This window comes from Gymnoscopelus braueri, assembly GCF_963280865.1.
Source record: "Gymnoscopelus braueri genome assembly, chromosome: 22".
NCBI classification, from domain to species: Eukaryota; Metazoa; Chordata; class Actinopteri; order Myctophiformes; family Myctophidae; genus Gymnoscopelus; species Gymnoscopelus braueri.
The window spans coordinates 47,603,565-47,630,512 of NC_137624.1; the positions used below are offsets into that span (position 1 = coordinate 47,603,565).

At 42.4% G+C, this 26,948-nt stretch overlaps 1 protein-coding gene across 7 annotated transcripts in view; it reads right to left on the reverse strand.

The window, feature by feature from the left end:
- Nucleotides 1–785: 785 nt before the first annotated feature.
- The window catches only part of sptan1 (spectrin alpha, non-erythrocytic 1), a 146,380-nt gene continuing 120,217 nt past the window's right edge, over nucleotides 786–26,948 (reverse strand). For all 7 annotated transcript variants that reach the window (XM_080418798.1, XM_080418796.1, XM_080418797.1 and 4 more), the window contains 13 exons: nucleotides 23,801–23,899; nucleotides 21,082–21,241; nucleotides 19,252–19,328; nucleotides 17,342–17,551; nucleotides 15,554–15,850; nucleotides 14,009–14,121; nucleotides 12,912–12,929; nucleotides 6,375–6,429; nucleotides 5,260–5,456; nucleotides 3,618–3,671; nucleotides 2,636–2,782; nucleotides 1,631–1,778; nucleotides 786–1,318 (listed from right to left, as the gene is read on the reverse strand). In XM_080418798.1, the coding sequence (XP_080274924.1) occupies nucleotides 1,193–1,318; nucleotides 1,631–1,778; nucleotides 2,636–2,782; nucleotides 3,618–3,671; nucleotides 5,260–5,456; nucleotides 6,375–6,429; nucleotides 12,912–12,929; nucleotides 14,009–14,121; nucleotides 15,554–15,850; nucleotides 17,342–17,551; nucleotides 19,252–19,328; nucleotides 21,082–21,241; nucleotides 23,801–23,899 (1,701 nt within the window). In that variant the 3' untranslated portion in view covers nucleotides 786–1,192. The remainder of the gene's footprint in view (nucleotides 1,319–1,630; nucleotides 1,779–2,635; nucleotides 2,783–3,617; nucleotides 3,672–5,259; nucleotides 5,457–6,374; nucleotides 6,430–12,911; nucleotides 12,930–14,008; nucleotides 14,122–15,553; nucleotides 15,851–17,341; nucleotides 17,552–19,251; nucleotides 19,329–21,081; nucleotides 21,242–23,800; nucleotides 23,900–26,948) is intronic.

Consider the following 26,948-nt stretch of genomic DNA (forward strand, 5'->3'; position numbering starts at 1 on the left):
CAAAAGTAGCAGATCTACAAGCTGGAAACGTGGCGCGAAGCGACGCGTTTCCAGCTTGTAGATCTGCTACTTTTGATGCTTTTTTATTTGAATCCTGAACAGTCTCAGTGTTTGACATATGAGGATCTCTGTCAAACTGTCTTATATAATAAACTGTGTCTCTTATATAATAAACTGTGTATCTTATAGAATAAACTGTGTCTCTTATATAATAAACTGTGTCTCTAAACTGTGTATCTTATATAATAAACTGTGTATCTTATATAATAAACTGTGTCTCTTATATAATAAACTGTGTATCTTATATAATAAACTGTGTCTCTTATATAATAAACTGTGTATCTTATATAATAAACTGTGTCTCTTATATAATAAACTGTGTCTCTTATAGAATACACTGTGTATCTTATATAATAAACTGTGTCTCTTATAGAATAAACTGTGTATCTTATATAATAAACTGTCTCTTATAGAATAAACTGTGTATCTTATATAATAAACTGTGTCTCTTATAGAATAAACCGTGTATCTTATATAATAAACTGTGTCTCTTATAGAATAAACCGTGTATCTAAACTGTGTATCTTATATAATAAACTGTGTATCTTATATAATAAACAGTCTCTTATAGAATAAACTGTGTATCTTATAGAATAAACTGTGTATCTTATATAATAAACTGTGTCTCTTATATAATAAACTGTTCATATTTATTGATTGTTCTTCATATTCAAGCTAATGCTTAAGCTATGAGAGACATAATAAACGAGTGAAACAAGACTCCATGTGGTTTCCAGTTGTAACCTGTAGGATTTATTTAAACACACTGCAGTTAAGAGGGATATTGCAACATTAATGGAATATCATTAGGTTCTTAAATCCAGCAAAAAGCAGAACTAAAAACAGCTAAAACAATCACAGCTCATTTCAGACACGTCTATTATTATTATTAGGCCTTAATTAGAGAGAAGCACAAACTGAAGAGGATAGAACTAGATACATAAGAGATTATAGTTTTGCACGTGTGAGTAGTGGTAGCTTCACAGACATGCAGTTTCAGCTGTGCACGTGTACGTTATATGTGTGTGTGTACTTTATGTGTCTGTGTGTGCACGTGTACGTTATGTGTGTGTGTGTGAGTGGAATAAATGCATCCTGGTTGGTCCCTGGCAGGCGGAGCGAACACATCATATCAGTTGACGAACAGCGAACGGGTGAATTCCACAAAGTCGAAGGCTGAAGGCATCTCGCGTCCCTTGGCGTCTAAGTAGGGCTTCATGTGTGAAATGCAGTAGTCTGCCTGCTCCTTCGACAGGTTCTGAAAGAGGACAACAGTTTAGACTCTGGTTCTGGAGAGGACAACACATTAGACTCTGGTTCTGGAGAGGACAATAGTTTAGACTCTGGTTCTGGAGAGGACAACACATTAGACTCTGCTTCTGGAGAGGACAACACATTAGACTCTGGTTCTGGAGAGGACAACAGTTAAAACTCAGGTTCTGGAGAGGACAACAGTTTAGACTCTGGTTTCTAGAGAGGACAACAGTTTAGACTCTGGTTCTGGAGAGGACAATAGTTTAGACTGTAATAATCATGTTATGTAATAAAGTGTATAAAGTGTAAGTCTTACCTGGTACAGCTCTTCTTTGGTGACGTAGGGCTTGTTCTCGGTGCTCAGAGCACGGAAGGCGCTCTCTATCTCCTCACTGGACTTCACGTTCTCTGTCTCACGACTGATCATGAAGGCCATGTACTCCTGGAGAGATACGTTACCATCCCTGAAAACACACCACAACGTGTTAATAATAATAATAATAATAATAATATTCAAAAGTATGAAGTGGAGATAATAATTAGGATTCATACTTGATGAAAGGTTCACTTTAGACTTCTGTGAAAGCAGTGTTCATTTTGTTCATTAAGACTAAGACTAAACCATGTCAGAGACTAAACTAAGACTAAACCATGTCAGAGACTAAACTAAGACTAAACCATGTCAGAGACTAAACTAAGACTAAACCATGTCAGAGACTAAACTAAGACTAAACCATGTCAGAGACTAAACTAAGACTAAACCATGTCAGAAGACTAAACTAAGACTAAACCATGTCAGAGACTAAACTAAGACTAAACCATGTCAGAGACTAAACTAAGACTAAACCATGTCAGAAGACTAAACTAAGACTAAACCATGTCAGAGACTAAACTAAGACTAAACCATATCAGAGACTAAACTAAGACTAAACCATGTCAGAGACTAAACTAAGACTAAACCATATCAGAGACTAAACTAAGACTAAACCATGTCAGAGACTAAACTAAGACTAAACCATGTCAGAGACTAAACTAAGACTAAACCATGTCAGAGACTAAACTAAGACTAAACCATGTCAGAGACTAAACTAAGACTAAACTAAGACTAAACCATGTCAGAGACTAAAATAGGACTAAGACTAAATGGTGTTTTATTCAAAAGACTAAATCATAATTAACACTGTGTGAAAGTCAACTAAAACAAAACAAAGCAAAGCAGCAACAGGACTGTGTGTGTGTGTGTGTGTGTGTGTGTGTGTGTGTGTGTGTGTGTGTGTGTGTGTGTGTGTGTGTGTGTGTGTGTGTGTGTGTGTGTGTGTACCTGTTGGGATCCACCGTGTCCAGGATAGATTCAAACTCGGGGTCGGGCTCTCCCTCCTCCACCATGGGCAGGTCATAACCCAGAGAGCGAAGACACGACTTGAACTCCTGATGGTTCAGACGACCAGACTTCTCCTTGTCAAAGTGTCTGAAACACAAAGAACACGGCTTGGTTCTGAGTCACTGATATAACACACTTTTAACTCATTCATCATTCAACATTTGTAACTCAAATCTTTGCTTCTGGGGGATTCTACAAATGTCTTCTAAATCCATTACAGTTTTTTTTAAAAACTCTAATATATCAGTAATAATATCAGTGGTTCTCAAAAATGATATGTATTTGGCCGTGGACCCCCCAGGGGCGTAGCCAGAACGCTGGCAGCAGCTGGGCCTGGGCATTTGTGGGTGGGCACTCACGCACGCGCGCACAGCGCGCGTGCGTGAGTGCCATGCGCGCGCGCCTGCGGTTTTGTTGGGCGGTTGGGCGGTTTTGTGCGGATTTGGGAGTTTTTGGGGCGGTTTTGTGCGGATTGGGTGAATATATTAGGGTGAATGTATATTTTTTAAAAAAAATAACTTTTTTTTTGTTTTGGGGGGACCCCAGGAGTAGTAACAGTTAAAAATGTTCGCTTTAATAATATATATTCAAAGATTTGCACACATTTTCACGATTTTTCAAAAATAGCAGATCTACAAGCTGCCGCGCTATGAGCTTGTAGATCTGCTATTTTTGAATAGCCAAAGTAATCTTAAAATGACACACAGATGCGATCCCGGTCTTAAATGGTTAAGAGCTTGGTTATGAAACATTGATATAAGACAGTTTTAAGGTCTTGGTTATGAAACATTGATATAAGACAGTTTTAAGGTCTTGGTTATGAAACATTGATATAAGACAGTTTTAAGGTCTTGGTTATGAAACATTGATATAAGACTTTTATAAGACAGTTTTAAGGGTGTAACGTAGGCAGAGAACTTACTTGAACATCATGCTGAACTCCTTCAGTGCCTCCTCTGTCACTCCAGTGGTGTTCCTACACAACACAACACAAAACACATTCATCATTAGAGTGTCTGGGACTTAAACCTGATTTCAGCAGATGGAACCAGATGTAACCAGATGGAACCAGATGGAACCAGATGGAACCAGATGGAGCCTTATACTGTGTTCACACTGGCAGATACAAAGCTCCAGGCTTTCAATAGACTCTACATGAAGATAAACACTACAGTCTACCATTCAATAGACTCCAGACACATGAAGATAAACTCTACAAGTGTAGAGGCTTCAACTGCAGCAACAAAAACAACCAAGTGTTTCCTCTCATCTGCTCTGTTCACTAACGTCCTGCTTGTAATGGAGTGGAAACTAATCAGTTCATTTATACTTTATTAATTTATTAGTCTAACCCTAGCCTTTATATTTGTATTATTCTAACCCTAGGCTTTATATTTGTATTATTCTAACCCTAGGCTTTATATTTGTATTATTCTAACCCTAGCCTTTATATTTGTATTATTCTAACCCTAGGCTTTATATTTGTATTATTCTAACCCTAGCCTTTATATTTGTATTATTCTAACCCTAGCCTTTATATTTGTATTATTCTAACCCTAGGCTTTATAATTTACTTTATATTTGTATTATTCTAACCCTAGCCTTTATATTTGTATTATTCTAACCCTAGCCTTTATATTTGTATTATTATAACCCTAGCCTTTATATTTTACTTTATATTTTTCATTGGCTGGACACAGGCTTGACGTCAACAATATGTTGATCCACATATGATGCTACAGACATGCAGCGTTACTTTGTATCTGTTGTAACATCAGTGTGAACATTACAGGTCTGTAACTCTGAGAGTGTACACATGGAACCAAATGGACCCTTACAGGTCTGTAACTCTGAGAGTGTACACATGGAACCAAATGGACCCTTACAGGTCTGTAACTCTGAGTGTACAAATGGAACCAAATGGACCCTTACAGGTCTGTAACTCTGAGAGTGTACAAATGGAACCAAATGGACCCTTACAGGTCTGTAACTCTGAGAGCGTACAAATGGAACCAAATGGACCCTTACAGGTCTGTAACTCTGAGAGTGTACACATGGAACCAAATGGACCCTTACAGGTCTGTAACTCTGAGAGTGTACACATGGAACCAAATGGACCCTTACAGGTCTGTAACTCTGAGAGTGTACACATGGAACCAAATGGACCCTTACAGGTCTGTAACTCTGAGAGTGTACAAATGGAACCAAATGGACCCTTACAGGTCTGTAACTCTGAGAGTGTACAAATGGAACCAAATGAACCCTTACAGGTCTGTAACTCTGAGAGTGTACACATGGAACCAAATGAACCCTTACAGGTCTGTAACTCTGAGAGTGTACACATGGAACCAAATGAACCCTTACAGGTCTGTAACTCTGAGAGTGTACACATGGAACCTAATGTTCCCCTCAGAAAAGGCTTAACCGGGACAAGTGGTTAATATAAAAAAAACATCCTTTCACACAAAGATTTGGCGGACCCCCTACAGTAGCTCTGAGGACCCCCTAGGGGTCCCAGACCCCCTGGTGAAGACCCCTGCTCTATAGCGTAGTAACATAAGTACCTGGCTTGTATCTGCTGCTCCAGGTTGTGCTGCATCCTCATGCCCAGCTGGTCCAGTTGGTCCCACTGCTGAGCCAGACCCACGGTGCTGTGCTCTGTGTATTTGTTGTCCAGGATCAGAGCCTCCTCCATGGCCGCGCCCAGGTCCTCGATCTTCTTCAGCTGGCTACGCATCGCCCGGATCTCCTGGTGTTTACGCTGTAATAAACATATTAAACCTATAGTTTACACTGTAATAAACATATAAACCTATAGTTTACACTGTAATAAACATATAAACCTATAGTTTACACTGTAATAAACATATTAAACCTATAGTTTACACTGTAATAAACATATAAACCTATAGTTTACGCTGTAATAAACATATAAACCTATAGTTTACGCTGTAATAAACATATTAAACCTATAGTTTACACTGTAATAAACATAAACCTATAGTTTACACTGTAATAAACATAAACCTATAGTTTACACTGTAATAAACATATAAACCTATAGTTTACACTGTAATAAACATATAAACCTATAGTTTACACTGTAATAAACATATAAACCTATAGTTTACACTGTAATAAACATATAAACCTATAGTTTACACTGTAATAAACATAAACCTATAGTTTACACTGTAATAAACATAAACCTATAGTGTTTATTGCGTTTTTGTGTAAAAGCATGTCGCCATGGTTACGGCTGCCCAGCTGTGGGATGGCCCAACGAGCTATGGGACGAACTGCCTCCCGGGTTGCCAGATCATGTGCGCATATCCCCCCACGGGTATGGACTAGTATGTAATAATGATGTTCCCGGTTCAATCCCCCTGGGTTAGTGTAGAAGTGTCCTTGAGCAAGGCACTGAACCCCTAACTGCTCCCGATGAGCAGGGTTTCCTCTGATGTGTGTGTGTGTGTGTGTGTGTGTGTGTGTGTGTGTGTGTGTGTGTGTGTGTGTGTGTGTGTGTGTGTGTGTGTGTGTGTGTGTGAATGGGTGAATGTAATGCATATGGTAAAGAGCTTTGGATAAAGGCTCTGTATAAATTAACCATTTACAATTTAACAATACAGCCATAGAGACATTACTTTACCTTATTTATAATTATATTATATTACTTTACCTTAGTGGCTTCCAGCTGGGATTCTAACGTTCCAGATTCTTCCACCATGCAAGACCTAAACACACATAAACACACACATATACATCAACACACACATATACATAAACACATACACATAAACACACCTCAACAACAGAGGCAAGGATAGACTGCAGCCAGACAGACTTTCATCTGTCTGTCAGCCTTCATAATGACAGGTTAGTACAGAACACACTGAACACTCCACAGGTCAAAGGTTAGTACAGAACACACTGAACACTCCACAGGTCAAAGGTTAGTACAGAACACACTGAACACTCCACAGGTCAAAGGTTAGTACAGAACACACTGAACACTCCACAGGTCAAACAGTGGGTTTAGACTGAGTGGAGGAGTGGAGGAGTGGGGGTGTGGGGGAGGGGTGCTTTCGGATCCAACCGCACTTGTGCCAGGGTCATGTGACTTGTGTCAGGGTCATGTGACTTGTGTCAGGGTCATAATAATAATAATAATAGCTTGAATTTATATAGCGCCTTTCATAAACCCAAGGACGCTTTACATCAGAACAATGAACAACTAACAGACAAATGAACAAACAACAAACAACTATATGCCATAAGCCTGAGAGAATAGGTCATGTGACTTGTGTCAGGGTCATGTGACTTGTGTCAGGGTCATGTGACTTGTGTCAGGGTCATGTGACTTGTGTCAGGGTCATGTGACTTGTGTCAGGGTCGTGTGACTTGTGTCAGGGTCATGTGACTTGTGTCAGGGTCATGTGACTTGTGTCAGGGTCATGTGACTTGTGTCAGGGTCATGTGACTTGTGTCAGGGTCGTGTCACTTGTCTCAGGGTCATGTGACTTGTGTCAGGGTCATGTGACTTGTGTCAGGGTCATGTGACTTGTCTCAGGGTCGTGTCACTTGTCTCAGGGTCGTGTCACTTGTCTCAGGGTCATGTGACTTGTGTCAGGGTCATGTGACTTGTGTCAGGGTCATGTGACTTGTGTCAGGGTCATGTGACTTGTGTCAGGGTCATGTGACTTGTCTCAGGGTCATGTGACTTGTCTCAGGGTCGTGTCACTTGTCTCAGGGTCGTGTCACTTGTCTCAGGGTCGTGTCACTTGTCTCAGGCTCATGTGACTTGTGTCAGGGTCATGTGACTTGTGTCAGGGTCATGTGACTTGTGTCAGGGTCATGTGCCTTGTGTCAGGGTCATGTGACTTGTGTCAGGGTCATGTGACTTGTCTCAGGGTCATGTGACTTGTCTCAGGGTCATGTCACAGCCGCACTGAGCACAGTTATTTTTTAGCCCACAATTTTGTAACCCATTTTTTCACCCAGTGCCAATTGCCTAAGCTCGTAATCTTGGGCACTACTCTCCCTCTTCTAGCCTGGGGAGAGCCCCGAACTGAGCTCATGCTTCCTTCAACCGCTTCTTCTCACCTGACAGGGGGGAAGGGGGGGGTTTCCCTGGTAGGACGTAGCTTCTTATCACCTGACGGGGGGGGGGGGGGGGGGGGTTTCCCTGGTAGGACGTAGCTTCTTATCACCTGACAGGGGGGGGGGGGGGGTTCCCTGGTAGGACGTAGCTTCTTATCACCTGACAGGGGGGGGGGGGGTTTCCCTGGTAGGACGTAGCTTCTTATCACCTGACAGGGGGGGGGGGGGTTTCCCTGGTAGGACGTAGCTTCTTATCACCTGACAGGGGGGGGGGGGGTTTCCCTGGTAGGACGTAGCTTCTTATCACCTGACAGGGGGGGGGTTTCCCTGGTAGGACGTAGCGCGTGGAAGGAACGCGTTATTCCAACCCGTGACCAGGGGGAGGCAGTATAGAGACCAGGATTACTACATGTGTTTTGTGAGGGTACCTATCCTAGGAGACACGAGGAGAACATGCAAACTCCACACAGAAAGGCCCTTTCACCAACCCCACCTAAGGTATGGGCACGGAGGAGAGGACACGCCCCCAGCGCCCACAGCGTCCCCGGCGGGAATCGAACCCAGGACCTTCGCACTGAGCACAGTTATAACGAGGCGATGAAGCTGCACCACACATCTGGACCAAACTCTTACAAAACTAATCCTACAGTCATTTTATGTGTTTGCTTGGTGTTTTGTGTAAAGCACATCGAGCAGGTGCTTTACATAAATAAACCTGCCTTGTCTTCTAAACCAGGTTGATTTTTCAGCGCGAATACATTCATAATAAGATAATAAGTATATGGAATATGGATAATATATAAATTGATCTATTGATCGTCATTCCTGTTATCAAACATGTGGAAAGTTCGTCCTTCATATTATTAAGGTCCGGTTTATCTTTCATATTCATTATAAACATGTCCATAGTCCGTTGAACATGTTACTTTCCTAATCAAACATGACTGTATGAAGAGGTTCAGTCATGTTTAGTAACTCCAGGAGGGGCGGGGTTTTGACACAACCCTGACACAAGGGCGGCTGGATCTGAAAGACCACACGGGGAGAATGGATCTGAAAGACCACACGGGGAGAATGGAGAGAGTTTGACCTTCCAGAGAGATTATCATCAACTTGATACTGATAGACACAGATAACCCGTCGATACGCTATGCTATTCAGAGAGGAAGAGGAGGAAGAACCACAGTCAATATCCACGCAGGAAGAGACAAACGTACAGCCTTTCTACCAGAACCTTGTACATGTTAAAGCTGCAATCCTTTACTTATTTAACCACCTTGTACATGTTAAAGCTGCAATCCTAAACTTATTTAACCACCTTTCACATGTTAAAGCTGCAATCCTAAACTTATTTAATCACATCTTAAACCATATTACTTAGTTGAGTCCCCCAGGGCTCTATACCAGGCTCCCCTCTTGTTTTTTCCCTTCAATATTTAGTGTAAATGTCTTTGGAAAATAACCAATCTAAAAGCGTTGTGATGCTTGTAGATCAGCTACTTTCCCTGAATGTTCAACTAGTAGATATGCAGTGGTTGGAGGTGGTCTGGTCATCCTGGTGTCAGGAAGGACACCCGCTGGTTGACATTTACATCCTGGTGTCAGGAAGGACACCAGTGGTTGAAAGTAACAGAGTAAATGTACTTGAGTACTGTACTTAAGTACAGACAGTACCTTATCTGAAGTCCATGTTTGAGAGTAACATTTTGACTGAGCTACTTTTAGGAGTGGAGTAAATTTATAATAATTATAATTATTATAATTAGTTATAATTTATAGTAAACTTGGTAAATTTCCTCCACTGTATGACACCTACTGGTTGACATGTAGTACTGCCTGAAGCTCATAACTGGCCAAGCAGAGCGGTTGGAATGTGGTTTCTCATGGTAGAGACCTGGATTAGGACTAGAGTTCTCAACGGGACCAGCCCTAACTGGGCCCTGCTGACAATTACCATACTTTTAGGCCCGAAAACCTGAAAAGAAGTTATTGTGTGATTAATGTCCTCAAAGTCACACATCCAACAAGCTTTGAACTGAACATATTAGACCTTCTGTTCTGATTGAACTGAACAGATTGGACCTTCTGTTCTGTTTGAACTGAGCAGATTAGACCTTCTGTTCTGATTGAACTGAGCAGATTAGACCTTCTGTTCTGATTGAACTGAACAGATTGGACCTTCTGTTCTGATTGAACTGAACAGATTAGACCTTCTGTTCTGATTGAACTGAACAGATTAGACCTTCTGTTCTGTTTGAACTGAACAGATTAGACCTTCTGTTCTGATTGAACTGAACAGATTAGACCTTCTGTTCTGTTTGAACTGAACAGATTAGACCTTCTGTTCTGATTGAACTGAGCAGATTAGACCTTCTGTTCCAGAGATAATGGACAAAACATTTTGAAAACGGCCTCTTTCGCCGATTTTCAATTGAGTTTTGGCTGTTGTCGCCCGTTTGTCTTTAATAACACGGGCTAGGACAAAAATACCTGAGTATCCTTATCCTAGTAAAGTTCACTTTGAGCTGCATCCAACACATCCAACACATCCAACACATCCACTGCCATGTCAGCCTTACCGTTAGGCCGCTAGGGGCCGTTGAATTTTCTTTTTTGGGGGAAATAGATTTATTTTTTGAGGCTCCGCCCGGTCTGACTAATTAGCATAGATTTTTTGCCCGGCCCGAAAACCTCGGGTCGGGTTCAAGCAGAATTTGAGAACTCTAGTTATAGGACCCAGACAGGATATGAAAGATGAAACGTGGTTTCTCATGGTAGAGACATGGTTAGGACCCAGACAGGATATAAAAGATGAAACGTGGTTTCTCATGGTAGAGACATGGTTAGGACCCAGACAGGATATGAAAGATGAAACGTGGTTTCTCATGGTAGAGACATGGTTAGGACCCAGACAGGATATGAAAGATGAAACGTGGTTTCTCATGGTAGAGACATGGTTAGGACTCTGACAGGATATGAAAGATGAAACGTGGTTTCTCATGGTAGAGACATGGTTAGGACCCAGACAGGATATGAAAGATGAAACGTGGTTTCTCATGGTAGAGACATGGTTAGGACTCTGACAGGATATGAAAGATGAAACGTGGTTTCTCATGGTAGAGACATGGTTAGGACTCTGACAGGATATGAAAGATGAAACGTGGTTTCTCATGGTAGAGACATGGGCCCGGATTCATAAAGGGACCATATTTTGTACGTACCGGCATTTAGGACAAAGCCTACACCTGCAGTCGGATTCATAAACGTTTTTTGTTCTGTGTTTTGTGCGTCAGGTGCGCACGTTCTCAGGTCAGCCCCGAGGCTGTCTTACCAGGGCTGAAATGTGCGTATGTCTTTAGAATGCTTTATTCTTCATGCCAAAATCAATTACAACAGTGGCAAACCTCAAATAAAATATATATGTGCCCAACATTTGTCAACACATAATATATATAAAATTAAAAATAAATGTCAAACGATGTATTGCTTGTAGCCTATGCATAATATAGACATGATGTAGATTCCACCGCTTTTTATTTATTTTCTAGACTATGAGTCGCATTTAGAGCTGAATTATAGGTCCCTCAGTGTGTTTGCCAGCGGGCCATCTCAGCCAAAGTGTCACGTAATAATGAAAATAGGCTATATGATGCCTTAATGAAACTGCGGAGGGACTGACTTGCATCAGTGTCCGTGCCGCGGTATTAATTTGTAAAGCCGACTGTAGGCTACTGTATATTGATCACATGAACGCCACACACAACAGCCTAATAAATATTACCATCTGATGAGGAAACTAAAGTGGATGAAAGCTGTGTCCAGAAGATCCATTCCCCATTCCGACGTAGGACAGTGATATCCAAAATTAACTAATTTAATCAATAAGCTCTGGTCCATAATCGGATAGAAGCGTTCCACTTGTATGCCCTGGATTTATTTTCAACATCATCTTTTTACCTCGGTAAAGGTGCGCTATGTTCATTAGAAAAGGCTCGCTTATATAATATCCTTTCCACGTTTTATTAGCCTTTTATTTGGTAATGGGGTTAAACCTTGTAAACTTCTTTATTCTCATTACACATGAAAGCATTTATTACGTGATCCGCTTCCAGACAGAACAGTACGTTGTCAAGGCGATGCGACACCGCATCTGTTATCTTTGGACGAGGCGGAGTTGAACTTCAAACTTTCATCAGCGTTGCCAGATGTTGTGAGAGAAATAAGCAACCAGGTCTAGGAAAACAAGCCCAAAAGAAGCAACTGGCACTTAGGCCATTATAAGCACTTAAATTAAACCGTTGTGAGCTTGTAGATCTGCTATTTAAAAAAAAAATCTTGTAATAAAATGTGGAATATTTGGAAGATTTTTTAAACATTCTAACAACACAAATCTGCCTCCAGCTGGCACAAAACATTTTCAGATGGGGCTTATAGGGATAAATTAGCCTACATATTAACTTGGGGGTCCATGACATAAACATATTTGACAACCACCGGTTAAAACAATTGAACAATTGTGAAGCAAGCCCAAATAACCAACTACACTTTAGAAACAAGCCCAAAAAACCGCACCCCACAGCTACCAATATTTACAAGCAACTTTACAGAAAAATAAGCCCAAATTCGCTTATAATAAGCGGACATGGCAACGCTGTTTAGCACGGTTCAGCACGGTGACGTTGAAGTTGGATGCTGTTGGATGCAGCCTTCCAGAGTAAATCATCACACCTGGTCATACGCACTGGTTGTACGCACGTCTCTGTGATATAGGAACCCCTTTGGGAATTGCACGTCCGTTTGTGACTACCAAAATAAGACCTCCTTTACGAACTTTATTTACCCCATATTTACGACCCTCGTTATGAATCAGGGCCATGGTTAGGACTCTGACAGGATATGAAAGATGTGGAGCAGCTTTAACAGTGAACAGTGAACAGAACCATCAAACACCTCTTACCTCCATAGTCTAACTTTCTTTCATAAATTAATGCCCTTCATCATACTACAGTGTCATACAAAAGTTGCACAAATAGCGCGCGCACACACACACACACACACACACACACACACACACACACACACACACACACACACACACACACACACACACACTAACCCGTCCAGAAGATATGTCCTGTTTGAGCAGAGAGCAGCAGCACCAGCGAGGAGGCATGGCAGAGAGAGCATGGGAAACACAGAGAGAGAGAGACATACGTTAACATTAAGCATCATGATCATCTATCTTTTAACAATTTAATTTTCTATGAAGTCCATCTCTATAATGCATTATAATCTGCTCATTAACACTGTGTAAGTGTCAATCATTTCACAAGACATTTAAGGTCAATTATTATAATATTTCAAAGCTTTCAATTTACACATTGTTTGTTTTCAAATCTTAGTCTCCAGTTAAGGTCTATCAGACACATCTGTCTAGTTCTCATAACAGTTGGAGGTTCAACTCCATCCAGTATCATAACAGTTGGAGGTTGAACTCCATCCAGTATCATAACAGTTGGGGGTTGAACTCCATCCAGTATCATAACAGTTGGGGGTTGAACTCCATCCAGTATAAATAATTCCTTTTAACAGGACGTTCATGAAAGTCCTTGCGGGCTTGTTTCCAATGAGGGCCTGTGAGCAATTAGGGGTTAAGAGTCTTGCTCAGGGACAAATTTCATTTCATCGACACATATACTGGCGTGGCCTGGAATCGTACCTGGGGCAACCAGGGCCTCTGGCTCCCTAGGCGGGCTCACTAACCACTCAGCTATGGCCGCCCAATATCATAAAAGTTGGGGGTTGAACTCCATGGAGTATCATAACAGTTGGAGGTTGAACTCCATCCTGTATCATAACAGTTGGAGGTTGAACTCCATCCTGTATCATAACAGTTGGAGGTTGAACTCCATCCAGTATCATAACAGTTGGAGGTTGAACTCCATCCTGTATCATAACAGTTGGAGGTTGAACTCCATCCAGTATCATAACAGTTGGAGGTTGAACTCCATACAGTATCATAACAGTTGGGGGTTGAACTCCATCCAGTATCATAACAGTTGGATGTTGAAACCATCCAGTATCATAACAGTTGGAGGTTGAACTCCATCCAGTATCATAACAGTTGGATGTTGAACTCCATCCAGTATCATAACAGCTGGGGGTTGAACTCCATCCAGTATCATAACAGTTGGAGGTTGAACTCAGACTCACCTGGTCTCTTGCAGCCATTGGTGGAAGGCGTTGGCGTGTTGAGCAAACTCCTGGCGCAGCTTGTCGTTCTCCTCCTGCCTCCTCTGTTCCTTCTGCAGCTCCAGCTCTCGCTCCTACAGGAGCAAGAGAGTTCAACACCTTCTACAAGCTCCTACAGAGAACACCTTCTACAAGCTCCTACCTTCTAGAAGCTCCTACAGAGAGTTTAACACCTTCTACAAGCTCCTACAGAGAACACCTTCTACAAGCTCCTACAGAGAGCACCTTCTACAAGCTCCTACCTTATACAAGCTCCTACAGAGAACACCTTCTACAAGCTCCTACCTTATACAAGCTCCTACAGAGAACACCTTCTACAAGCTCCTACAGAGAACACCTTCTACACGCTACTACAGAGAACACCTTCTACAAGCTCCTACAGAGAACACCTTCTACAAGCTCCTACAGAGAACACCTTCTACAAGCTCCTACAGAGAACACCTACAAGCTCCTACAGAGAACACCTTCTACAAGCTCCTACAGAGAACACCTTCTACAAGCTACTACAGAGAACACCTTCTACAAGCTCCTACAGAGAACACCTTCTACAAGCATACCTTCTACAAGCTCCTACAGAGACTTTAATACCTTCTACAAGCTCATACCTTGTACAAGCTCCTACAGAGAGTTTAACACCTCCTACAAGCTCCTACAGAGAACACCTTCTAGAAGCTCCTACACAGAGTTTAACACCTTCTACAAGCTCCTACAGAGAACACCTTCTAGATGCTCCTACAGAGAGTTTAACACCTTCTACAAGCTCCTACAGAGAACACCTTCTAGATGCTCCTACAGAGAGTTTAACACCTTCTACAAGCTCCTACAGAGAACACCTTCTAGATGCTCCTACAGAGAGTTTAACACCTCCTACAAGCTCCTACAGAGAACACCTTCTAGAAGCTCCTACAGAGAGTTTAACACCTTCTACAAGCTCCTACAGAGAACACCTTCTAGATGCTCCTACAGAGAGTTTAACACCTTCTACAAGCTCCTACAGAGAACACCTTCTAGATGCTCCTACAGAGAGTTTAACACCTCCTACAAGCTCCTACAGAGAACACCTTCTAGAAGCTCCTACAGAGAGTTTAACACCTTCTACAAGCTCCTACAGAGAACACCTTCTAGATGCTCCTACAGAGAGTTTAACACCTTCTACAAGCTCCTACAGAGAACACCTTCTAGAAGCTCCTACAGAGTTTAAACTCTCTGTAGGAGCTTCTAGAAGGTGTGAAGCTCCTACAGAGTTTAATAACTTCTATTCTAGAAGCTCCTACAGAGTTTAACATGTTGATGATTGCACCAGGTAAGATAAAGACATAGTTTACTGTCCATCCATATTCATCTTTAAATGCCCCGTTTTCACATTTCCTCCTTATATTTTTGGATAGTGTGTCATTTCTCCTGCTAACTAGCAGCAGATTAAATGTTTATATAACTATAGTGTTAGAACATAATGTGATGTTTTATATAACTATAGTGTTAGATAACTATAGTGTTAGAACGTACCTTGATGATCTTCTGCAGGTTCCTCCAGGTCTCCTCCAGGGCCTCCATAGTGAACCAGGTGTAAGGGTTGGACACCACCTGGTAGCTCTTGATCTGTCGGTCCAGCTCCGCCAGCTGGTTGAAGTCGGCCTGGGCGGAGCTCAGGGAGGAGCGGAAAGCCTCGTGAGCCTCCCTCAGCGCCCGGATCTCCTCCAGGGAGTTGCATCGCACCGGGTCCGTCAGGTCCTCCTCGGCGTTCTCGAACCAGCTGTTGAAGGCCGACGCCTTCTTGGCAAACGTCAGGAACAAGTCCTCCACCTGGACAAGGACAAGGGTTTGATGAGCGCTCTTAACTCGTTCACTGCCAAGCACCACCGAAGAAGAGATCACGTGATCGATAAAAAAAATCTAGGCATCTCCCATGTTAAAGGATTTATAAAAGTCACATAAAAGTATACAAACTGAGCTGGTTTAACATGTAAAAGGGTTGGAATCACTGTGAGGTACCTTTCTGTAATGCTTCTATAGCATCACTGTGAGGTACCTTTCTGTAATGCTTCTATAGCATCACTGTGAGGTACCTTTCTGAAATGCTTCTATAGAATCACTGTGAGGTACCTTTCTGTAATGCTTCTATAGCATCACTGTTGAGGTACCATTCTGTAATGCTTCTATAGAATCACTGTGAGGTACCTTTCTGTAATGCTTCTGTAGCATCACTGTGAGGTACCTTTCTGAAATGCTTCTGTAGCATCACTGTGAGGTACCTTTCTATAATGCTTCTATATAATCACTGTGAGGTACCTTTCTATAATGCTTCTATATAATCACTGTGAGGTACCTTTCTGAAATGCTTCTGTAGCATCACTGTGAGGTACCTTTCTGTAATGCTTCTATAGAATCACTGTGAGGTACCTTTCTGTAATGCTTCTATAGCATCACTGTGAGGTACCTTTCTGTAATGCTTCTATAGCATCACTGTGAGGTACCTTTCTGAAATGCTTCTGTAGCATCACTGTGAGGTACCTTTCTGTAATGCTTCTATAGAATCACTGTGAGGTACCTTTCTGAAATGCTTCTATATAATCACTGTGAGGTACCTTTCTGTAATGCATCTATAGAATCTATCTATCTATCTATCTATCTATCTATCTGTGAGGTACCTTTCTGTAATGCTTCTATAGCATCACTGTGAGGTACCTTTCTGTAATGCTTCTATATAATCACTGTGAGGTACCTTTCTGTAATGCTTCTATAGCATCACTGTGAGGTACCTTTCTGTAATGCTTCTATAGAATCACTGTGAGGTACCTTTCTGTAATGCTTCTATAGCATCACTGTGAGGTACCTTTCTGTAATGCTTCTATAGCATCACTGTGAGGTACCTTTCTGAAATGCTTCTGTAGCATCACTGTGAGGTACCTTTCTGTAATGCTTCTATACAATCACTGTGAGGTACCTTTCTGTAATGCATCTATAGAATCTATCTATCTATCTATCTATCTATCTGTGAGGTACCTTTCTGTAATGCTTCTATAGCATCACTGTGAGGTACCTTTCTGTAATGCTTCTATATAATCACTGTGAGGTACCTTTCTGTAATGCATCTATAGAATCTATCTATCTATCTATCTGTGAGGTACCTTTCTGTAATGCTTCTATAGCATCACTGTGAGGTACCTTTCTGTAATGCTTCTATAGCATCACTGTGAGGTACCTTTCTGTAATGCTTCTATAGAATCACTGTGAGGTACCTTTCTGTAATGCATCTATAGAATCTATCTATCTATCTATCTATCTGTGAGGTACCTTTCTGAAGTGATCCTGGGCCTCCAGGAGCTTCTTCTTGCGTGCCGCCGAGTTGGAGAGCAGCTGGTTCCAGCGCTTCATGAGGGCAGCGTGACGAGCCTCGATGGCCTTGGACTGGACATGCTGGGCAGCCAGTAGCTGGTCCTTTAGAGCCGTGATGTTAGTAATGCCCTCCTGCTGGAAGGCCTGGAGACCAGCGTCAAACGTTTCCTACAGAGAACAGAACAGAGACCAGCGTCAAACGTTTCCTACAGAGAACATAACAGAGACCAGCGTCAAACGTTTCCTACAGAGAACATAACAGAGACCAGCGTCAAACGTTTCCTACAGAGAACAGAACAGAACAGAGACCAGCGTCAAACGTTTCCTACAGAGAACATAACAGAACAGAGACCAGCGTCAAACGTTTCCTACAGAGAACAGAACAGAACAGAGACCAGCGTCAAACGTTTCCTACAGAGAACATAACAGAACAGAGACCAGCGTCAAACGTTTCCTACAGAGAACAGAACAGAGACCAGCGTCAAACGTTTCCTACAGAACACAGAACAGAATGGAGACCAGTGATTTATTGCTTTTAAATGTTCAAAACATATTCATATGTCTCTGTATGTGCTCTACATCAGTACTGAAAGTGAAAACTGAAAGTTTCTGAAACACTTGCAATTATAGCCTCCAATAAGGTCATAAAGACCTATTTTCTATGTAAAAACAACCCAGAGTTTGAGTCGACTAGATAAATCCTGAGTCGGGGACATCCCTAATAGAGACCAGCATCAAACGTCTCCTAAAGATCATAACAGAACAGAGACCAGCGTCAAACGTCTCCTAAAGAACATAACAGAGACCAGCATCAAACGTCTCCTAAAGAACAGAACAGAGACCAGCGTCAAACGTCTCCTAAAGAACAGAACAGAGACCAGCATCAAACGTCTCCTAAAGAACAGAACAGAGACCAGCGTCAAACGTCTCCTAAAGAACAGAACAGAGACCAGCATCAAACGTCTCCTAAAGAACAGAACAGAGACCAGCGTCAAACGTCTCCTAAAGAACAGAACAGAATAGAGACCAGCGTCAAACGTCTCCTAAAGAACAGAACAGAGACCAGCGTCAAACGTCTCCTAAAGAACAGAACAGAGACCAGCATCAAACGTCTCCTAAAGAACATAACAGAATAGAGACCAGCGTCAAACGTCTCCTAAAGAACATAACAGAATAGAGACCAGCATCAAACGTCTCCTAAAGAACATAACAGAGACCAGCGTCAAACGTCTCCTAAAGAACATAACAGAATAGAGACCAGCGTCAAACGTCTCCTAAAGAACAGAACAGAGACCAGCGTCAAACGTCTCCTAAAGAACATAACAGAATAGAGACCAGCGTCAAACGTCTCCTAAAGAACAGAACAGAGACCAGCGTCAAACGTCTCCTAAAGAACAGAACAGAGACCAGCATCAAACGTCTCCTAAAGAACATAACAGAATAGAGACCAGCGTCAAACGTCTCCTAAAGAACATAACAGAGACCAGCGTCAAACGTCTCCTAAAGAACAGAACAGAGACCAGCATCAAACGTCTCCTAAAGAACAGAACAGAGACCAGCGTCAAACGTCTCCTAAAGAACATAACAGAGACCAGCGTCAAACGTCTCCTAAAGAACAGAACAGAATAGAGACCAGCGTCAAACGTCTCCTAAAGAACAGAACAGAATAGAGACCAGCGTCAAACGTCTCCTAAAGAACAGAACAGAATAGAGACCAGCGTCAAACGTCTCCTAAAGAACAGAACAGAGACCAGCATCAAACGTCTCCTAAAGAACAGAACAGAATAGAGACCAGCGTCAAACGTCTCCTAACGAACCACAGAATGCTGCCGTTAGTCAACCGTACAGTTGTAGATCTGTGGTCTTACCTGCTTGGTGAGCAGGGTCTGAACGGAGGACAGGTCTCTGCCGTAGTCATCCGTCTTCAAGCTGTTCTCCTTCTCACCTGATGAACACACACACTAGGATTGTAATCTGCCGGTCCCAATGTCCGGAAGGATTCAAATTTATCGGACATCTGACAAAAATAACGGTCATAATTATTTGTATGCATTAATGACAAGCAAGTGCGTAAATACAGCCTAACACTTAGGCCTACAGCTTTATATTTTGGATTGAGCTATTTGAACATAAACCATCATAATATACACATTTTATATAGCAGGGTCATCTTACACAAATACATTAATTACCTACATTACCATTTGCGCATGCTGCGTGCGTAATGGTTTCTCAATAATCAATTGCGTTTGAACGCATTTTCTAATCAAAGGGCACTGCACAAAATTGGGCATTTCAGATGAATCCTTCATAACGTGGCTCAGCTGACCTGTTAGGGTAATAAATGATAGACCACTACTCACTCACAGGAGGTTATACTGTATAGTTAGGCAGTGGATGCCATCGTGCATCTGGCTGGGACAGCCGTGGGAAAGTTGATGAGTTGTGAGAATCTTGTGGTCTCCTCATAGAGCTATTCAGTTCAAAGTGGTAACGTTTTAACGTGTCCCCCTCATAGTTAAAAATAGGTCCACCTTCATGATTAACGTCGTGTTTCATCTGGATGCCATAGTTGCAGTAGCCTATAGCTGTTGTGAAGAGCATTTACGCATCTGTGCTGGATATTTCATCTTCAACTTGCACTGTTGTTAAACTGTAGGGCAACTTGCCAACTTTACTGACAAGTGCCCTTGTAGTAGCCTAGTGTCTGTGACATATTCTAACTCGTAATGATACAACTTGTGTGTGACTGACTGTTAAATACACAACTTTATATAATGTAACTTGTAACCGGACCGCGGTCTCTGTCTGACTGCCGAGACCTCTGTCTCTACACAGCAGCAACAACAACTACGCAGCAGCAGCAACAACTCTCTTCTTCCTGTTGTACCTTCACAATAAAGTGTCTCCCATTTACCGCCCAATGCAGTACATGTTACACTGGTTATTATTAACAGGAAATAGGTGTAACTTAACAGCGTGTGACACACTCTTTCTTTCTAGTTTCTACCTCTCTCTCTCTCTCTCTCTCACAGAAACACACGCACGCTGTTAAGAGAGAGAGAAAGAAAGAGTGAGAGAGCGAGCGCATGAGATAGAGAGAGAGAGCTTGCAAAGCAGAGGATTTGAAATGTGCCTAATTTGCGGTGATAATTAATGAACTGCCGTGTCATTAATCAACCGGTCAGGATGTCCGAAGAGATTTATTTTTTCCGGTCTTTGTCATAAAAAATCGGTCAAAACCGGCAATTATCGGACTAACGCAACCTCTGCCCTGTATATGTATGTATATGTTACAGGGAAATTGGCATTCCAGGGAAATTGGAAAAGGAGCGCTTGTTTTCACCGCCCCCCAGACAATTCTGTATAACCAACGCTAGAGGGCAATGAATGCACACTGAATCCACACTGAATACACACGCATGCACATGCACGCGTGCACACGCATGTGTGAGCACTCGTGTGCTTGTGTGCATGCGCACACATGCGCACACATGCACACGCACACATCTGTGTCGTCGTGGACACTGGATAGTAACCATAGACTGTAACCCATGAAAAGATTTATTCTCCCCCTATCGGTTCACAACTCGGACGACACTGATTCAACTAGCAGACCTTCGGCAGGTCGGCGCGGGCCCCGCGCCTCCATTATATTTATAATATATATATATATATTATAAATTAGATAAGCGTACCGATCCAGGACTCCACCACGTCAGCCTTCCAGTTGAACTGCAGGAAGGCAGAGTTCTCGTCCAGCTTGGCCTTCCTCTGGCCGGCCGCTCGCTCCAGCTCCGACACTTTGCCTCCGAGCGCCGTCATCTTGGCACTGATGTTATCCACGTGGTGGTTGTTCTGAGGAACACAGACACGTCATTATTTAACACTGATGTTATCCACGTGGTGGTTGTTCTGAGGAACACAGACACGTCATTATTTAACACTGATGTTATCCACGTGGTGGTTGTTCTGAGGAACACAGACACGTCATTATTTAACACTGATGTTATCCACGTGGTGGTTGTTCTGAGGAACACAGACACGTCATTATTTAACACTGATGTTATCCACGTGGTGGTTGTTCTGAGGAACACAGACACGTCATTATTTAACACTGATGTTATCCACGTGGTGGTTGTTCTGAGGAACACAGACATGTCATTGCGAACGCAGCGGAAGGAGGCGCGCCGAAGGCGCGCCTCCGCGCAAGTGGAGCTTACTATGAAACCGTGCTCGGCTTGTGAGTGTGTGTGTGTGCGTCCATGTGTGTCTGTGTTCACTGCCTGCCTGCAGCTCCTCTGAGATAAGTAAATGTCCAATTTAGACGTACCATACATCAAATGAAAGGTCTTTGAAAACTGAACACACCTGTCAAGGTTGCGTTTAAGCCCGCCCCTTCCCCCGGAAGCCACGCCCCGGAGAAGGCTCCTAAAAACTCCCCATTGAAACCCCATGTTAAATGAAAAGTGCCCGAATCGCTCCGAAACTTTTTCTACCCCCCCTAAGTGGGGGTCTACGAACAAATACTTCGGGCTCGGATTTTGGCTCCGCCCCCCGGAAGTGGGTGAAACAGGCACTTCAAACAATTTGTTGAATTGTTCAAAAACATTCAAAGTTTTTAGTGAATTTTTATTTTTCTAAGATGCTCCCTTTAACGCAGATTTTTTTGGTATTTTATTTTTATTTTTTTATTGGTGACTTTTTTTTAAATCTTTTTTTTTCATATTTAAAAAAAATTGCGTTCGCTTCCCGCGTTCGCGCGTCTTACTTGTTATTTAACACTGATGTTATCCACGTGGTGGTTGTTCTGAGGAACACGGACACGTCATTATTTAACAGGGGGGTCCTGGACCCCCAGGGGGTCTTCAGAGTTACTACAGGGAGGGCACCACTGATCTTTGGCAACATATGTTTTTTTCATAAAACTGTTCTAGGATTTAGAGCCTCAGGTCCTAATGGGTTAACCCATTATAACCGGGAACGCATCTGTGTTATTTTAAGATTTCTTTGGCTAGTCAAAAATAGCAGATCTACAAGCTCTGGGTGCCGCGCTTGAGCTTGCAGGTCTGCTATTTTAGAAAAACTGTGAAAATGTGTGCAAATCTTTGAATATATATTTTTTGAAAGCAAACATTTGTAAGTCAAATCTTGTCTTCTGGTGGATTCTACAAATGTCTTCTAAATCCTAACAGTTTTAGTTTTTTCTTATGTTGCTATAATCAGTGGTTCAAGGACCCCCAAAATGATATGTATTTGGCCGCGGACCTCCATCTCAAAATATGTTGTTCCAGGGACCCCTCCTCAAGAAGCAAAGATTTGAGTTAAAAATGTTCGCTTAAAAAAAATATATATATAAAGATTTGCACAATTTGTTTTGAGGACGGCGTCACAGAGAATATTCCAGAATATTCCAAGGTTCAGTAAAATCACTGTTTTTACTGGCAAGGGAACGTTTTAACATCAATAAAGATCAATAAGGTGTTCAGGTACCATTCTGGACATAAATCATAGAGATCATCATGGTGTTCAGTTACCATTCTGGACATAAATCATAGAGATCATTATGGTGTTCAGTTACCATTCTGGATATAAAGCATAGAGATCATTATGGTGTTCAGTTACCATTCTGGATATAAAGCATAGAGATCATTATGGTGTTCAGGTACCATTCTGGATATAAAGCATAGAGATCATTATGGTGTTCAGGTACCATTCTGGATATAAAGCATAGAGATCATTATGGTGTTCAGTTACCATTCTGGACATAAATCATAGAGATCATTATGGTGTTCAGGTACCATTCTGGATATAAAGCATAGAGATCATTATGGTGTTCAGGTACCATTCTGGATATAAAGCATACTGATCATTATGGTGTTCAGTTACCATTCTGGATATAAAGCATACAGATCATTATGGTGTTCAGTTACCATTCTGGATATAAAGCATACAGATCATTAAGGTGTTCAGTTACCATTCTGGACATAAATCATAGAGATCATTATGGTGTTCAGGTACCATTCTGGACATAAAGCATAGAGATCATTATGGTGTTCAGTTACCATTCTGGACATAAAGCATAGAGATCATTAAGGTGTTCAGGTACCATTCTGGACATAAAGCATAGAGATCATTATGGTGTTCAGGTACCATTCTGGACATAAAGCATAGAGATCATTATGGTGTTCAGGTACCATTCTGGACATAAAGCATAGAGATCATTATGGTGTTCAGTTACCATTCTGGACATAAAGCATAGAGATCATTAAGGTGTTCAGGTACCATTCTGGACATAAAGCATAGAGATCATTATGGTGTTCAGGTACCATTCTGGACATAAAGCATAGAGATCATTATGGTGTTCAGTCACCATTCTGGATATAAAGCATAGAGATCATTATGGTGTTCAGGTACCTTCTTGATGAGTTCGTCTCCGTTGCTGCACACGTCGTTGACCCTGTCCCTGTGCACCGTGAAGTCTGTCTCGAATGCTTCATGTTTCTTCAGTAAGCCCTGAAACACCAAACATATTTAATTAATACACTTTACCATCACACTCTGAAGTCCCCAGGATGAAGTTTAATGTGTTGGAGGGTAAACTCATATCTTTGACCCTCTGTCTGCACCGCTGTGTTGGGTTATCTCTACTCTATGGAGTCAGACTGTTGGGTTATCTCTACTCTATAGAGTCAGACTGTTGGGTTATCTCTACTCTATAGAGTCAGACTGTTGGGTTATCTCTACTCTATAGAGTCAGACTGTTGGGTTATCTCTACTCTATGGAGTCAGACTGTTGGGTTATCTCTACTCTATAGAGTCAGACTGTTGGGTTATCTCTACTCTATAGAGTCAGACTGTTGGGTTATCTCTACTCTATAGAGTCAGACTGTTGGGTTATCTCTACTCTATAGAGCAGCGCTACTCAACACGCGGCCCGCGGGCCGCATGCGGCCCGCACGCCGCGTCTTGGCGGCCCGATGGTCAAACCCCCCAAAAAAAAAAAAAAAAAAAAAAAAACTTTTTTTTTTTTTTTTTTTTTTAAATAAAAATATACATTTTAAAAATATACATTTCCGTTCAAATGTATGGGTTGCTAAAACATTTTTCAAAAACAAACAGACAGACATACATACAGGTGCGTCAATTGTTACAGGTATAATGCATAGTTTTCTATGCATTTGGGGTTTTTGGGGGGGTTTGACCCCCACATTTTCCCGCCCAGGATAGGTGTCCCTTATTTCAATCTCTGGGAGTTGGCAACCCTAACCTTGCCATACCTTAGCTTTTGCTGAACTGATGCCACTGGACATACACACAAAATAAACTGGTACAGTGAAAAGAATATGATCAGGGGTGCACATAACTGGTGCGCAGGTGCGCATGCGCACCCAAAATAAATAATGAGCACCACATCAGACGACGCGAGGCGCTTTTGCGTACCAACAGCTGGGACCGGAATTTCCAAGCTTTTATTTTTTAGCAAAACTAAAAAATAAAAGCCTGGAGATTTACTTCCTGAAGCCACACTCACACACTCACGCTAAAGCACGTGTCGGCCCCATGTACAGCCATAGGCGCAGGGGGACGCATGCTGTGATTGTGTGAGCCTCGCATCCTGACACACAGACAGGCTGCGACTCGCAGCCCGCTGCACGCAGCGGCTGTTAGAGGCACTCGTCAGTCACCGATGATGAACGTACCGTAATGGTGCAAAAATATGCCGTGAACGTCCCAAATTTGGCGGATAAAAGCAGCGCAGCACAGGGCACCAACCTTGGGGGGTTCACCAAACGGCGTGAGTGAAAAAAAAACGGCGAAATTCGGCAAGCAAAGCGTCCTTTTTTTCTCGCGCAGCACCCCCCCCCCCCCCCACAAAACTGTCCCGGTGGGCACCGTGCTGAAACCCCCCCCCCCCCCCCCCCCCGTTGACAAAACGGAAAGTTATGTGCACCCCTGAATATGATGTCAAAATGTACATTTTATTGTGTGTTACAAAATCGAAAAATCCAAAATAGGACCGTAATTTTTATGGCGGCCCCTTGGACTTTTGGTATTTTGCTGAGTGGCCCCTTAGCCATCTTAAGTTGAGTAGCCCTGCTATAGAGTCAGACTGTTGGGTTATCTCTACTCTATAGAGTCAGACTGTTGGGTTATCTCTACTCTATAGAGTCAGACTGTTGGGTTATCTCTACTCTATAGAGTCAGACTGTTGGGTTATCTCTACTCTATAGAGTCAGACTGTTGGGTTATCTCTACTCTATAGAGTCAAACTGTTGGGTTATCTCTACTCTATAGAGTCAGACTGTTGGGTTATCTCTACTCTATAGAGTCAGACTGTTGGGTTATCTCTACTCTATAGAGTCAGACTGTTGGGTTATCTCTACTCTATTGAGTCAGACTGTTGGGTTATCTCTACTCTATAGAGTCAGACTGTTGGGTTATCTCTACTCTATAGAGTCAGACTGTTGGGTTATCTCTACTTTATAGAGTCAGACTGTTGGGTTATCTCTACTCTATAGAGTCAGACTGTTGGGTTATCTCTACTCTATAGAGTCAAACTGTTGGGTTATCTCTACTCTATAGAGTCAGACTGTTGGGTTATCTCTACTCTATAGAGTCAGACTGTTGGGTTATCTCTACTCTATAGAGTCAAACTGTTGGGTTATCTCTACTCTATAGAGTCAGACTGTTGGGTTATCTCTACTCTATAGAGTCAGACTGTTGGGTTATCTCTACTCTATAGAGTCAGACTGTTGGGTTATCTCTACTCTATAGAGTCAGGCTGTTGGGTTATCTCTACTCTATAGAGTCAGACTGTTGTGTTATCTCTACTCAATAGAGTCAGACTGTTGGGTTATCTCTACTCTATAGAGTCAGACTGTTGGGTTATATCTACTCTATGGAGTCAGACTGTAATATATAAATATATATATAATAATAAGTGCTAGAGCCCGCGCCCACGTAGCGCCCGTGCCCACTTGCCAGCGCATATCAGTGGCGTAGCCAGTGGGGTCATGGCTCGGTCAGTAAAGACCCTGTAGCGCGTCTGATATGTGACATAGAGGGGCGGATTTTAAATCTCCAGAGAAAACATCCGTGGGCTACCATTGGTTCAGCGATCTGTGCGCCCGCCCTGCACCCCTCCTCCTCCCCCAATATGCAGTATTGAAAGCCCTGACGTCACAACATTTGGAGTGATGGCCACTGCACTCTGGTTGGTTGGAATACTCCTAGGGCCCAGGTAGAACCAACTTATAGCCCACATGGGCATCCCAGTTAAGACCCACCTCTGCCCCACATAGAATTGCCTAGGTGGGGCCCACCTAAGGCCCGTTTTGGCGGTCACAAACGGTGCTAGGGTGACCACCTCATTTGGTAGCAAGCAGTAATGTAACAGAAGCTTAACACAGTAGAACCAAAATTAGCAGAAATGACTACATTTCCCATGATGCCGTCTGATTGGTCAGCAACGCGTCGCTGCCATTACGTTACATTGTGTCACAAAAACCCACAAAATACACTAAAATGAAACTCTTCAACGGGCTAATTAGGTAGCATTGAT